The sequence below is a fragment of the Podarcis melisellensis genome (genome assembly GCF_964234715.1).
Source record: "Podarcis melisellensis genome assembly, chromosome: 1".
In the NCBI taxonomy this organism is placed as follows: Eukaryota; Metazoa; Chordata; class Lepidosauria; order Squamata; family Lacertidae; genus Podarcis; species Podarcis melisellensis.
Window position 1 is genome coordinate 76,355,665 of NC_138528.1, and position 16,268 is coordinate 76,371,932.

Sequence of the window (16,268 nt, forward strand, 5' to 3'; positions counted from 1 at the left end):
TACTATTCATTATACTATCCCTTTACGATAAAAATAAAAGAGATCCTCAGCTCATCCATACACTTATCTCTTTTGTCAAATAGCAGGTAGAGCTGTTCCCTTGCTCCTCAACACAGCTGGGAATCTCTGCAAGTCTTGAATGAAGCAAGAGATCCTATCAGCCATCAATGGAAGAGCCAGGCTAGCACATATGTTCAGAAGCAGAATGCCATTCATGGGTGGGAGCCCTGATTCTTCTCTTTTGTCAGTGACTTAGACTTGAAGGCGGAGTCTGGATGGAGCCCAGGGGGGTGAATGAATCATGCAAGAAATTAAGCACAACTGGCACATGTTGCTTGCGGAAAGATTCCTGCTACTTAAAAATTCAAATTGTAGCAACAAAGTTATGCTGTGCACTGCTCTGCCACGTAGGCCAGTTCTATCAGGACAATGCTGGGGAACCATTGGCCCTGCAGATGCTGTTGGACTTCAACTCCCACCAGCATGGTCAATGGTCAGAGATAATGGGAGTTGTAGTCCAACAACATCTGGAAGGCCAAAGGTTCCTCATCCCTGTAACAAGACATCCAGCAGCAAAAGGTGTTTCATATATATTTTTCAAAATCTTCAAACAGGAGGAAGAGTTAGATTAAGATTCAACTGGATTTTTGTGGGTAAACACTACTATGTGAAAAAAGGTGTTTTAGGGAAACTGAAATGTTCTCTGAAAGGTGCCCACAAACGCTTCCCCTTTTTTGTCTAATTTGCACATTATGCTAAACCATGGCTTATTTAACTATATTTTATTAAACCATGACTTAGTGTTATGTACAAACCTTGCTGTGTGTGTTATTGTTGGTTTATGAACCGTGTTTTAATTATGGCTTGGTGCTACATGTGAACCTAGCACCTTACCTTAACAGCATTTTGGGGTTTGTTTTTTTGGCTACCCTGCCCCCAAACGCACCCCAAGCTACAAAGGAATATAGCAAGAGCTGCTGGGAAACAAAACAAAACTCTGAAGAAACAAGCCTTGGTTTGATCTCCTGTTGCACAATTCACGGTCAACCCATTTAAATCAGTATAACACCACTTTAAATAGTCATAGTTTCCTCCTAAGAATCATGGGAATCACAGTTTCTTAAGGGTGCTGAGAGTTGTTAGAAGTCCTTGCTATTCTGTTCACAATTTCCAGGATGGCTTAACAATCAATTCCTCATCCCTGGGAACTCTAGAAAGGTAGGGGCTAGCTGAAGTCAGACTGAGATAGGTGGGACAATGCCCCATGTGCCCTAATGAACCTGACTCTGCTGCATGTGGTCTTGTAGGGAGACATACAAAGGACCCAGTCTGACACAGCGGCTTAGATAAGCAACACCCAATGCCATCAATTTGGTGCTTTTGTTTAACCAGCTATCAGCACTGTGAGGTGAAGAGAGACAACAAGAGTAAAGAAAATTAGGGTAGATGTGCCCTATGGTCTGCATATTAGAATCCCAAATCCCACAACTGGTTACTGCCTGCTTCCCATTTCTGTTAGTACAAGCCTTCTACAGTGGTGCCCCGCAAGACGAATGCCTCGCAAGACGAAAAACCCGCAAGACGAAAGGGTTTTTCGGTTTTTGCGTCGCTTCGCTAGACGATTTTCCCTATGGGCTTGCTTCGCAAGACGAAAGCCCATAGGGAAATCTCCGGGGACCTCTTTTAAATGCTGGCGGTGGGGAGCAAAGCCTTTCCCCCCCCCCTCCGGACTTCAGAAGAGGTCCAGGAAGGCCGGTGGGGGCGAAAGGCTTTGCTCCCCACCGCCAGCATTTTAAAAGCGGTCCGGGATAGCAGGGAAGCGCTTCCCGCTATCCCGGACGGCTTTTGAAGGCAGGCGGGGGCGAAAGTCTTTGCTCCCCCCTGCCTGACCTTCCCGGGAGAGCGGAAAAACGCGCTACGATTCTCCGCTCTCCCCGATGGCTTTTGAAGGCAGGCGGGGGGGAGCAAAGACTTTCGCCCCCCGCTGGCCTTCAGAAGAGGTCGGGGGACAGACTGTCCCCGGACCTGGTCTGAGGGCAGTTTCCATAGGAACGCATTAATTGATTTTTAATGCATTCCTATGGGAAACCGTGCTTCGCAAGACGAAAAACTCGCAAGACGAAAAGACTTGCGGAACGAATTAATTTCGTCTTGCGAGGCACCACTGTAAATTGTTTCTGATCCCTGTTGATTCTCAGTCCTATTAAATAACCACTGAGCATTGAACACTCACCAACCACAACCGGCAGCACCTTCATAGCTTTCCTCTCTCTGCCATTGATCTTTGCCTGCTTCCTTTTGAGTCCTTTATGTGGTGGGTATCTGAGGTGTGGGTAGGACACAGTCTGAATCCCATTGGTCATGTAGTCCCTGGGAAAAGAGCACTCGGAGCAGGTATATCGGTTGCGCTCCTCCAACTTGACCTCAGCCTGGTTCCTCTCAATGACAGGTGGCGGACAATACAGTGGCCTGTTGCCCAAGTAGATGCTGCTCTTCAGCTTGGCCTTCCGGGCTTCCTCCCAACGCCTAAGTCCCTGGAACATGGCACAATACAGGACCAGCATGACAGGGCAAGGAATGAAGAAGGAGCAAATAGAAGAGTACACAATGTAGTTGTTATCCTCCAGCTGACACAATGTAGGGTCCCGGTCTGGAACATTGTTGAGGCCAAAGATGACCGGGCAGGCCACAGCAAAAGCAAAGATCCATGTGGTGGAGATGAGGACCAGCTGCCTCAGGTCAATTTGCCGCCGGTTATAGTTCAGTGGGATGGAGACAGCAATGAACCTGGAATGACAAACAAGAAGGTGAAGCTGGGAGTAGTTTTGTGGAAGTGGATGGCCTAGAGCATCTCAATCTCTACCATCAGGTGGCCAACATAGTTGTTGCTGTTGACTCCAACTCCCATCACTTCTGACTGCTGGGAATGTTGGTGGGAGATTAGGGGAGTCCAACAGCATATGGGGGCACCAAGTTGGCTACCCAAGCTCTAGGAATCCAGCCAGGATGTATGAATGCACACACTGTCAGAGGTAAACAGCTTTTGCTTCATTAATCTGTTCTTATATCAAACATATCCCTGAATGTTTCTCCTGCTCCCATCAATCTATTCCCTGAAATTTGTTTTTTCCCTTGCTGCCCTTATGCTAGGAAGTGTTTCCTAGAACATCTTACTTCCTTCAAAACCCACCTTTTCTTTGAAGTCTTTGTCTGTACCCACTAGTCCCCATTGCCTGTTGTAGCTTGCCCCAACCTGTTCTCTTCCTGATGTTGTTGAACATCAACCCCAGTCAGCACAGTCCAAGCTTATGATCACCTAGAGAAGCCCCTTTCAGATGTTATCCCTCCACACACTGAAAGAACAGATGGAAAGGAAAGAAGGTTCCTGGGCACTAGGCCTATGCCACAACATCCTTGCCAGCACCACACCAGCCTGTCACTTATTGAGTGGGAGATCTGATGGGGGATTCTATGTGTGTTTGGCTGATTGTTTTTCAGGTTTCCCTATGTGATCAGGAACTAGCTGCCTTGAATGGATCAAAGCTGCATGTTGGACTGTTGAAACTGATTAAAAAACAAACAAACCAGCATGTGCTGGAGCAATTTATAATATATATCAAGGAATATATATTATAAATAATTTGCTAAAACTATTTTCAAGTGGATCGCCAAACAAAACAGTAAATTAACACTGGGAAATCTGTATCCATCAATGACCTCAAATGACTTCTGAACAGGGCATATTTGCTAATGGAATAGTTGTATACTAGTTCAACAAAATTATAGCTTTTCAGTCTTTAGACAGGAGTTCTGTGGTCCAGAGGTAATACGGACAGATGCAGGCTCAGCACAAGCTTGGTTGACAGCCAGCAGTCTAGGGAACAGTTCTACTGAACAAAGGCTTTTGCTTTCACAGGACTCAAATTCCTTCTTTCCATTTGTGAAATCTGTGGAAGAGACATAAAGTGGTGCAATTGTATCAGACCAGCCAGCTCAACAGCCAGCACAACTGACACCAGCGCCAACCGTATGGGATCAAGCTTCAGCACCAAGATCTCAACCAGCTCAGAGAGGGGACCCTATTCCCTAGTGGATAGATCACCTGTTTAACTAGCGGACTGGGGCCCATTGCCGGGACATGGCATAATCTAAGATGGGCTGCAACAGTAGCAACACCATCATACAAATACATGGGTAAAAAGAAAAAGAAATGCGTCCCCAAATACATGTTTGGGTTAAATGTGAGTCCTGGATCTGAAAAGGCTGAAGACTACTGGGGTAGACAGACCAGGATATATCAAGTTCAGAATATCAAGTGCCAGAACTCTGGATTGTCTTGATCAATCTAAGGATTTGAAAATGCTCCAAAATATATCAGACCTCCACTCTTGAAGCTACCTCATCAGTTGTACCCTGGGGACAAGAAGGTTTTTAATCTTAAAGTGATGGTATGTATCCAAACTGTATTATTATAGGATGACAAGTTATTCCAAATGCCTTCTGAGGCCCCTATTGCAGTTCATGTGTTGTTGTTTATGAATGAAACTCAAATCCAGCTGGAAGCTGTTCAAGTGTTGGGATGTGAACACATGAATGTGTGGATAGTGGTGGATAGGAATATAACGAAGCTGGGAAAATCCCAAAAGCTGAAATCCAAGGCAGGCAAAGGAGCTTACCGATCAACGCTGATTGCACAGAGGTTGAAAATGGAAGCTGTGCACAGCATCACATCCATGGTCATCAAGGCATCGCACAGGACTGTGCTCAAGGACCACACACCTCCCTGAAACTGAAGACAGAGAGAGAGCATCAGCTGAGAGGGAGTTCTCACAGCACCAGCCATGGCTAAGATGCCTCCCCATATCCTCAAGAGACTCTAAGCTTGCCTCTGCTACTTTTCTCCAAGAAGGTCCTCCTCAATGGTTGACTAGAGGTCACCAGAGTACAACCAGGAGATCTGAGCTGCAGCTTTAACACTACCAATAAAGTGAGAGGTGAGAGTAGCTTCTCCTGCACATTCCTTGCTCAATCCTTTCATTCAGCATCCCATGCGCACTGTCCATCATACCCGCAAGTCCTACTTAATGCAAGGGAAGGGGTGGGTGAAAGGAATGGGAGGGAAACAAAGGGGAAGGGACTCTTCCAGAGAGTAGCCATGGCTGTAGTACTGCTTCCCATTTGACCATTAGCTTTAAAGATGTAAAGCAAATCTCTAGGTAGCAACCTTCTTAGATCCGGACAGGTGCCATTCCAGCAAAATGCAACCTTTCCTTGGGGTATATAAACCACTGCATATCTCACTTGCTTTGCATCAGAATGGGGGAGATTTGTCCCGACAGGGGTACAGGAGGCCATTGATACACTCAGGTGCAGAGAGAGTCTAATGCAATGGCTCTTTAGCTCCCTGCCCCCAACCCAAGATCAGCTGCAGTGGCACAATACTTCCTTTGTAACCAAGCAACCAACGGTGAGCCCCAAAGCATCACCTCTTCATAAGATAACAGCATTGCAGAACCTTCCTTTTTCACCTTAATGCGTATTAATAGATCTCAAACACGTCTGCAAAATCTGGGATTGTCCTAGAAAGAAAATAAGTCACAAAACCCTGCACTAATGTCAGCTAATCCTTGCTCTGTCGTTACTGTATATCTCCCTCCGCAATGACGTTAGCGCAGGTGGATTATTCGCACCTTTTGGGCTACAGCTTCCTTATCCCTTAACTTTCAAACTGACTTCAGGGTCAGGCTAGGAGAAGGTTAATGTTCTGCACAGCCTCCTCAGCTTCCCACACATTTGCAGGTAATGTAAGAGACCCCCAGGTTTGCTACATGCACATAGCACAACTGCTTGTCTGGAACACACAGGTCTCTGTCAAATTAAAAGAATTAATGGAGCCAAGACAAAAGTGTGGTTTGGTTGATATAGTTTTTACTAGTTCTGTAATGTAATAATTTGTTTTTAAAATCATATTGTTAGATAAAAGTTTCGGTCTGTGTAGAAGAGCTTTAGGGAATGGAGAACTTCCCCTTTACTTCACCAGTAAACCAATTTTCTATGGCAGCCTTCCTCAACCTGGTTTGGACTGCATTTTCTTGGCCTGGGGCTGATGGGAACTGCAGTCCCAAACATCTGGAAAGTGCCAGGTTGGGGAAGGCCCTTCTGTGGGAGGCAGTTGCTGTGCACATGTTAGGCTTGGCATTGCGCTGCTCCCTTGCTTTCTGTCAGGGCAAAAGAGGGAGGCAGTACATCAAGGAGACAATGGGCAAATATGTCAGTCTGGGAGGCGTTTCTCATTTTCTAATTTTTTATTATTGTTATAAATTATTATTATTAATGTATGTATTACTTGCACTTCACCCCAAGTCTGGTTCTCCACATTTCTACATCAGTTTGCAAAAAAGGAAAGAAAAAGTACTCATTCGATAGACTCCTCACACTTCCAGAATATGTTCTTGCTAGGAGAACCTAAGTGGAAGAGGCTGCTTTGATGCTCATTCTTATTAGAAGTTCAGAATTTCCAAAGCCAGCTTTGAAAGCGATTTCAAAAGTATTTTGAGCTTTTAAATTAATGCACTGGTAAATGTAAGGCGATGTGCAGTTTGTACTAAAAGAAATGACCAAAAAAAATGTCCCAAGGTAACCCAGCATGAAGTAGGTTAGACTTTGCATGTGTCATATGCCCAGAACCACCCCATGAACTTTCCTTTGCTGAACTGAGGTTTCGGCTTAGTGCTTCCCATGTCCAAACTCATCACTTTCTGGTGCTCATTATCAGTTGTAAACCATCAAAGCAATAAAATGCTGCTTATAGGAAACTTTCTGCACCCAAAAGGAGAAGCGAAATCTTGACAGCTCAGTCCCAGAGATCTTTATATCCTTACCATTGCAGCCCTAGGCTTGGAAATCCTTGCAATAAAAACTGCTGGAACCTGGGCTGTGCTTAAAGGCAAAGTGTAGTGTGGGTCTAGAAGTGAAGCTGCAGACTGAGCCCCAAAATTTAGGGCATGTATAATTATGGAGCTTCAGTAGCAAAGCCCAATGTGGTTTGTTCATCTGTAGCATGAGTAGAGAACCTGTGGCCTTCCAGGCCATGTTGAACTCCCATCGCACCTGGCCATGGTCCATGGCCCCCACTCCAGCTGGGGTTGGAGGGACCATGAGCATCTGGAAAGTCACAGGTTCCCCACCACTGACGTATAGTGTACAGCCAACAAACAAGCAGCTGAAGAGAAAACTGCCTAAAGGAGGAAATCTGGTCTCGCTCCTTGCTTTTCTGGAAACCAGTCCAAGAGAATTAAGCAAGAAAATGGGCAGGGGTGTGAAAAAATTAATGTGCTTGAAGTATAAATCTTCATTCTCTCTTTTTAATCATTGCATTGCTTCTTTCTTCTCAGCAAATAACAGACTTGCCCACATTCCAGCTTGCCTATCATGAAATAGCCACAGCTGCCAAATTCATTTATAGTCAACATTTTTAGAAAAGTACTTGGCAAAGACTGGACTCTTTTCTTGGGATTAGTAAAAGAGAAATGGGATCTAATTTGACCCGCATTTGATAAAATAAACAACACAATAGGGCTACATTAAGTTCTATAATTGGTTCGCTTGATAGAGCTATTGTAGTTTTAATCTCACCTTCACACTCCCTTCCTTATTAAATTACATATTCTTTCCTACACTCTTAAAACTGTTAACAGGCCATTTGGTCAAGTCATTATCTGCCTTTCTCATTCTACTTTAAAATCCTTATGCTATCCTCTTAAATGGGAAAGTAAAAATGGTATAGGCCTAGTTTTTCTCTGAGGTAATAAACCTGTGCCTAGCACTATTTCATTCAGACTGCAGTTGTGGGTTTCAGAAGACCAATTGCTCCTTCACAGCAAACTATTTCTTCCAGATAGGAAACTAGATATTAGAGAGATGCGTTTTAGGCTTCTTCCTGGCATGTTCGTTTCCTGTGTTTTAAAAAAATATTTCAAAACATTTTTTATACATCAAAGTCATGTACAACCTTATTAAGACTAACTTATTGTTCAACCATATCACAATAATTCTAGTAATAAATCCAAATCTTCAGTAGGCAGCACATGTTCAGTAAATATCAATCATCAGGAAATGCCAGGGTAAACAAATGAGTGTTTAACATGCACTTAAAGCATACTATGGATGGTGGGTGCTATATTTCCAAAACGAGGTTTTTCCATATGCTGGGCGCTACCACCAAAAAGACCCTTCTCCCGGTGGTCTGGAAACCAGGGGGTGGGATACACCCAGAAGGGCTTTGTTTGCTGATCTCAATATATGAACAGGTTTGTGAGGGAGAAGATCTCAGATATATGAATGTGTTATGTGGGTTTACAAAGCATGGTTACTAAGTAACTTATTTTGTGCTAACCAGCATTTGTGTTAGTGCCTATGAAATACAAAGCTCTGGCTATCACCAAGAATAAATAGTTTGAAATTGCTTTGGAGAGAAGAGAACATAGGTTCACAAAGCTGTTTCCTGCTTTTTGAACCATGGCTTACCACCAAGCATTATTTCTGTCTTTGTGCACCTGCACAGAATTCTGACTCTGGCAGCTTCCCCACCACGGGGGCAAAGCAAAAGGACAAGACCATACATACTGTTGTGTTGATCTGATTAACTAAATCTGGCCTGAAAGGGTTTGGATGCAGCTTGAATTAGCAGAGACTAGAAAACGGGTGAAGGAAGAGGCAAGCAAAGGTGACTTTGGAAACGCATGCTACTGTTCATCCAAAAACAACCAGACGATAAAGCCAGATGTTCAGCGGCCAGGTGCCATAAACGGCAACTGCCAAAACAGGGAATTGCACACGCTGAGATAATCGGCTCTCATCTCCACAGGCTCAGCATCTGCTCCTCCCTCTAACCCTTCTCTATTAGAGGGGCAACAGTGGCTGAACTGGACAGGTGATCAGTTCTGCTGCAGCTTTATTACCTCTGCCCCATTTTATTCTTAACCCAAAAACATTGCTGGGGGAAGCAGCTGGTTCCTCACTTGCAGCAAGCAATTCGTTTCCCCTCATCTCTCTTTCTCCAGGTCTCCTACAAAGACGGCCAGGTGCAGACAAGTCTAAGGCTCCTTTTATAAATCAGTGATGATGGTCCCTACTCTCCTTTGCATTCAAGCAGTATAACCAGTGGTGTCAGTGGAGCAGGGCAGGGCTGAAGTGCCACCCCTTATTTCACTCTGACAATCCAAGAGCAACACAGTAGGCTAATAATATACATACAATACTTTTATATCACTACTGAATTATGTCTTAATTTACAATCAGATAACGTAAAATATATACATGGTGACACCAACTAATATAAGTTAAGAATGTGTCCCAAAGTGAGGGATTTTTAGGCTAGTATAACACCAAGAAAAATCACTCAAGCTTGAGGCAACATGCCTTCCAAAGTAAGTGTTTTGCAGGGAGTCAGCTGAAGAATGTTGGTGCTCCAAACACAGCAAAAGAACAGTCCTTCCAGGATAACTGACTGTTTCAATGTTCTTCCTCAGCAAGTAAAATGTCCAAAAGCATACAGAGGATACATATGGTACAGGTAACTGATCTCTAATATTAGAGACTTCATTTTGTACAGTGTGAATTTCTGCCTTCAATTTGTGTACCCTTTAGGACATTTTACTTGCTGAGGAAGAACACTGAAACAGTCAGTTATCCTGGAAGGGCTGTCCTGTTGCTGTGTTTCCAACACAGCGGATCATTTTTTTGTTATCCCTTATTTCACAGCAGGGAGGAGGGTGTCATCTCCAGGGGTGCTATTTGCCAGTTCCCTGCATGCCAAATAAATAAACTTTTCTCAGAAGCAAATCTGCCAAATAAAGTTAAGCAGAGGAAGAGGTGGGTTGGTTGCATCAGCGTTCATGGGTAATGGTGAAACTACCACTTCAGTTTTGAAAAATTCCCAAGTCACTTTATTATGACCAACCTAAATGTCACTGTAATGTCCCTCTAGTGGTCAATCTTGGTGTGACAATGAGAGATGCATAACTGGACCGCTTGCATTTCTCTCCTAAAAGTAAAAGCAATGGGGGGTGGAATCAGAATAGGACAACAGTATGCAGAGTTCATGGGTGGGGGAGGTTGAATCTTTCCTGCCCATGGCGTTCTTCTGCTTTTATTTTTATTTCCCATAAAATACCTTTATGCGATTGAACACTAAAAACATCAGCAATAAAAGCAATTACCCCATTTCATATGTAAACAATATCATAGCAATTAAAAAAGCAATTAGAGCACTTTTAAATATAAACACGGTTTCGACTCTAGTACTGATATAGGCTGGGATAAAGCTCTCCACTTCAAAGACATGTTGGGAAAGGCAAAAGGTACTGCTGTGCCCAAATGCCTGACGGACCTCCTGGTGAGATGGTACCTGCTGGAGACCCTCTTCTGCAGAGCATGCTGATTGGTTGTAGGTGTGCAGGTATCTGAATTGCCCCATTAAAGCTGTTTGCTGTATTGGGGAGGGGGCAGAGAAAAAGAGGTGCAGTTATCTGTGTCTACCCGTCCCCATACTGCAAATAGCATCTCTGGGGAAGAAATTGAGATACCAAAAAGAGAAAGTCCTAGGGGAAAGCCCTGGCCCAGTACTGCAGCCCCATCAGACCCCAGCAGCTTTTGTGGGGGGAGGGGGGATACTGGAGATGCAACCATGGACCTCCTGACTTCAGTTGGGCCCTGAGACTCAAGCAGAACTAAAAGCAAAAAACACTCAAGGTGAGAATACTGCATTCATTTCTAGTTGCCAGGCTATTGGGTTTCTACAGACAGGATGCAACTGCTGGAATGTTCAAAAAGACAGGCCAGTTTACACCCTGGGTAAACCATCATCACAGTTTACACCCCCATCATCATTATCAACAGCAGCATTTTAACGAAGGCCACTAAATACATAATGCAGGAAAGGCACAGGGGAAGAAACTATGCAGTGACATTACCAAGTTCTGATTCAATAGATCATGCCTTTGCTCCCGGGTGGCAAGAGAACGTATGGCATCTCCTCTCCTGCCTCTGTTCTCAAACAGTCTGGCCACAGTATCAAAGTTCAATTGACTTTCCCTCCCACATGCAACATGGTGCAACTACAGCCCAAGAACCTTGTAGGTAAAAGGAACTGCTATCAGGGAGATGCTGCAGTTGCATAGTCCCTCTCTGTCCCAAAGTTCTTTAAAGCTGCAGGCAGGGTCTGTAGGTCTGGACCTGATAATCCTACAAGACAGCAAAAGAGCGCCTTGGAGATGCTGAGTCAGTGATCCATTCAGAAGGTGGCAGAGAGCTAGTAGGAACTTTTCGAGCACGATCAGCTTAGGAGTACTCATGGCACTTTACCACCCTGCTTCAAGACGCCACAGCAGTGCACCGATAACTGGCAGCATGTACTCAGCTCTGCATTACAGTCACACCAGGAGTGTGCCTTAGATATATGCCCTGGAAGATATAGATAGAGGAAGCTTCCAGGTATTTAAAAGGGGTACAACGTATAATTTTAGCTTCAGATGCTTCATTCTAGGACACCTGCCAGTGGCATGGTGTCACGAGGCTTGTTCATTTTTAAGCAAACAAACAAACAAACCCCTTTGTTGCAAAATATGAGTCAGCAATAATCAGTAATCACATGAGCACTGTTCCAGAGTATTTTTCATTATATCTACTCGAAAAAAGATTGGTTAATGAAGAAATTACCTATCTTTCTACTTACGAGTGTGGAGCTAATTGGCTGATGAAGAATTCAAGGAAACGGTAGTTGTTATCCGGAAACACTGTTCAGCAGAGTTCAGAGTTGGACATCAGAATTGGACATTTGCTGATTATACAAAGCTTCACAGCTTGCTCTCCGCTGGGTAAAGTCTGGCACCGTGATTTATTTAAGGACTTTCAGAGACTTTCAGAGACTTCAGTTTGTTAGTTTTGATGTTTTGAATTATTCCATAAAGTTTTTCACATTGTTATTGTTTCTGGCCATCGTGTTGCTTTTGATATTGCTTGTTCATTTTTAAAGCAATGTTAGTGGCAAAGAGGCTTGTCACAGGCACTTGGAATGCTTCACATCCCTCATGCTCTAATATCTGGCACAGTTATTTGACTCAGGGCTCGTCCACTCCACACTTCCAGCTGTCCCACTACTTCCTTCTGGGAAACTCACTCCTTACCACTGAATCAGAGCAAATGTCAACCAGGTTTTCCATGGATTGGCATTTGCTCCAATTCTATGCTAAAGAGTGGGTTTTCCTGGGCAAAGTGATGGAGAAAAGAGAAAGCCTCTCAGACTTATGTGCCTAGAAGGCACACGACAAGTGGAAAATTTCTAGGACCTAAGCTTTCTAGGCATGGGACAATCAGAGTGTGGATGAGCCCTTATTAATAGGAAGGGGATCAATAGTCTATTTCAAATCTAATAAACTGCAAACTTGCTTAGATACTGAGAAATCATGGAGGGGGGTTGTGAGGGAAAGGAAATGAAGGTTGCTCTTTTCCTTTTAGGCAACCTTTAGCCTCCAGCCAGCCAGATATGGTTCATTACACACACTTCTGCTTCTAATATATGGAAGGAAAATGCTGGGTTAAGACAAGAGACCAACTAATGGCGAAGTTACATAGAAAGGAATAACAACAAATTCTGTTGTAATGGGGTTTGCTAATCTATCTGAAGCTATTTGTATAATGAAAATTCCAACAGACAGTTAATAAAAAAGAGCAGAGGGTTTGTATTATGTTTGGGCATTTTCAAATTTACACAACTGTGATAAGGATGGTACAGATGCCTCAACAGTGTTTTGTCCCTACCTAATGCTGGCAATTAGAGAGTCATCAGAGTCCTGCTGCTCATTAATGTTTAGCAGTCAATTCTACAGACATTTATTATCATCTTCACTTATTATACACTACTTTCATTTGTTTCAAGTGCATTTTTAATAAATAAATGTTGAGCTGTGGACTGGAGTACTGAAGCCACTGCACATCCATCCTAATCCACAATAATCCCAAATAGCCCCCTATCCAGCCAAGAAAGGATGGAAAGATGGATCTGACGAGGAAGAACCGGGTTCCCAACCACAGTCACTGCAAGTGCTGCTCTTGCTCCTGGATTCCATACCACATTACAGGACTCTATGAAAAGTGCTTATCTTGTCTTAGTACTATGAAGAACACGAGAGCATGCAGCTCATGGACTGGTAACAGCTCTCCAGGGTTTTAAACAGGGAACATTCCCAGTCTTACCTGGAGATGCAAGAGATTGTACCTGGGACCTTTTGGATACAAAGCATAGAATCGTAGAGTTGGAAGGGACCCTGAAGATCATCTAGTGCAACCCCCTGCAATGCAGGAATATGCAGCTGTCCCATAGGGGGATTGAACCTGCAACCTTAGTGTTATCAGCACGAAGCTCTAACCAATTGAACTATCTAGGTTGACACTGAGCCACAGCCTTTCCCTGCACTAACACCTCCTCCGCCCACAGAGATGGATATTAGTATTTCATGCATCTGATGCTGCAGATGTGATTGGTGTAATTCACATGCTTGTCTGGGAAGACCATGGGAACGGAAGATGGACTTATCTCTCTTCCGTTGTGGGTACTGTTGGAATGTACTTTTGCTTTTACTTCTGTTCTCTCCTGGAGCTGATGAGAGAGGACGCCATAATTCTTTGTCTGTACATAGTGTGTAAATAAATACATAGATGAGCTCTACGATGTCTCACACTTCTTGCTGCTAGAAGACTAGTGTGCATATACCATCTGGTATATGTCACTGAGCACGCTGGAGAAGAAGGGAAATGCCTTTTCCAGAGCTGCGCAGGACAGCAGGGGCTGCAGGAGCACCTCAGGGTGTTTTCCAATCAGCAGAGGAGAGGGTCTGGAAAGACCTGCAACCAAACCCTAAATTCCTACTTGTGGTAAGTCAAAAGCAGGGTTTGAAATTAGCAGGGCACCAGGCACATTTTGCACCTAAAGGTTCTCGATTTGTGAGTACCTCAAAAAGTCTGGGTGCCATTTTTTGCACTTGGCTGACACTCAAGAATTACTGAAATGTATGTGTTTTGAAGCCTCAAAGTATGTGTTAAGGATAGACAATATATTAATGAGTTTAACAATAAAGAGTAGAGTGTTTTGAAAACTGAAGTACAGTACCAATTTGCAAGCACCAAATTAAACATTAACAATTTCCGCTAAAAATGTGATATTAACAATGTGTCACTTACGTGAATTGTGTATTAGTTCATGCTTATCGAAATAATAAATAGAAAGTTTTGCCACACACAGACATCTTCAATGGCAACTAGGCATTCTGTTTGGGTGCCCACAACCCAGGTCCCAGAAGCCATTTGGCTCTTAGCTTTACTATCCCAGTTTCTAACCTACTGGTCAAACGTTCCTTGCTGCTTCCAATAAGAGAGGATGGCTGTGTGCTCCTGAGTGTGTGCTTTCTTTTCCTTGCACCACTGTGACTGGCACATTTCCTGGATTCTCAAAGTAAAGTATGCACTCACTGAACTAACAGGTGGGTGGGGGCAAGTTTTCATAAATTTTATCTGGAAAGGTGAAGGAAATAATGAAACAATAATTGAGGACCTGACAAGCATTTTGTGTGAGCTGCTGAACCGATTTTAATGGCACATTTTGGCATATTACTAATCCATTCCTGCAAGAAGTACTAAAAAGTAGCCCCAAATGAATGGTCTGGTAGCAATTCATTTATGATACATTAACTCAAGCTGTTCTTCTGCACATTTCCTTGATGCTGCACTATTCCAGGGTGACTTTAGACCTTAATTGTATTCATATTTAGGATTGCATACACAGATCTCACTGCCTCATTCTCAGAGTACTGGATGGAATTCTCTCCCAATAATTGATTTTAAGTTACAATTAACTTACACACTCACAGCGCTCCGGTAGTTCTCTTTAGCGGAACTGTTCATTGTGTAATGTCATCACTCAGGAAGATAATTAACAGCATTTGCCCCTTACCTAAGACAGAAAACAGGAATTGGTTTGGCGCTGAATTGGTTCGTTGCCTTTTTTAGTCTTCCCTGTTCAGAATATGAGTCCATGGCAACTGTATGATTAATATCTATGGGTTGATAAAACTAACTATTCAAGTCAGAATCCATAGTTATGGTGATAATAGGATAATAGTGAGTGCAAGCTTGGAGATTTTTAATCAGAGCTTAAGGATAAGAGTTCAGAGTTAGTTTCCTATCAAAATATTGTGTCTGCAATGATCATCTAAAAATCTGACAAACATTAATTTCTATACACTACAGTCAGTATAAATCCCAAAATACTTCTTAATAAGCAAATAAGGAGATAGGATCTCCTAATTTTATTAGTTTTCATGATCAATAGAGAACAGCTTAGTTTTCAGGTATAAATTCCAGTTCCAAATCTATGCTTTGGTACGTATACAGGGTTGTTGTTTTTTGCACACAGTGCAAAATGTGGTAAAATGTGAACTGGACGAGGTAACTGTGAGGTGGATTCGTAGCTGGTTGACTGACCAAACCCAGAGAATGCTCACTGATGATTCCTCATCAACCTGGGAAAACGTGACAAGTGGGGTGCCACAGGGTTCTGTCCTGGGCCTGTTGTTGTTCAACATCTATATAAATTACTTGAATGAAGGAATTGATGGGGTGCTAATCAAATTTGCAGATGACGCCAACCTGGGAGGGGTAGCCAATGCTGCAGAAGACAGAATCAGGAATCAATATGACCTTAACAGATTGCAGAACTGGGCCCAAGCTAACAAAATGACTTTCAGTAGGGACAAATATTAAGGTTCTACAATTGGCAGGAAGAACCAGCTGCACAAATATAAGACAGGGACACCTGGTTTGCCAGGAGTACCAGGGGTCTTGGTGGACCACAAGCTTAACATGAATCAACAGTGTGATACAGCAGCAAAAAAAGCTAATGCTATTTGAGGCTGCATCAACAGAAGTATAGTGTCCTGATCAAGGGAAGTCAAAGTACCATTCTATTCTGCCTTGGTCAGACCACACCTGGAGTACTGTGTCCAGTTCTGGGCACTACAATTGAAGAAGGATATTGACAAGGCTGGAATGTGTGCAGAGGAGGGTGAACAAGATGATCAAGGGTCTGGAAACCAAGCCTTATGAGGAATGGTTGAGGGAGTTAGGCCTGCATAAGAGGAGACTGAGAGGAAATATGACAGCCATCTTCAAATGTCTAAAGGACTGTCACGTGGAAGATGGAGCAAGATTGTTTA

General features: G+C 43.4%; 1 protein-coding gene across 1 annotated transcript in view; it reads right to left on the bottom strand.

Annotated features, from left to right (window-relative positions):
• DRD4 (dopamine receptor D4) overlaps positions 1-16,268 on the bottom strand; it is a 32,582-nt gene that overhangs the window by 3,804 nt on the left and 12,510 nt on the right. Inside the window, exons 2-3 of the mRNA XM_081919746.1 lie at positions 4,677-4,789; positions 2,234-2,787 (exon numbers count right to left, since the gene is read on the bottom strand). Coding sequence (XP_081775872.1) covers positions 2,234-2,787; positions 4,677-4,789 — 667 coding nt within the window. The remainder of the gene's footprint in view (positions 1-2,233; positions 2,788-4,676; positions 4,790-16,268) is intronic.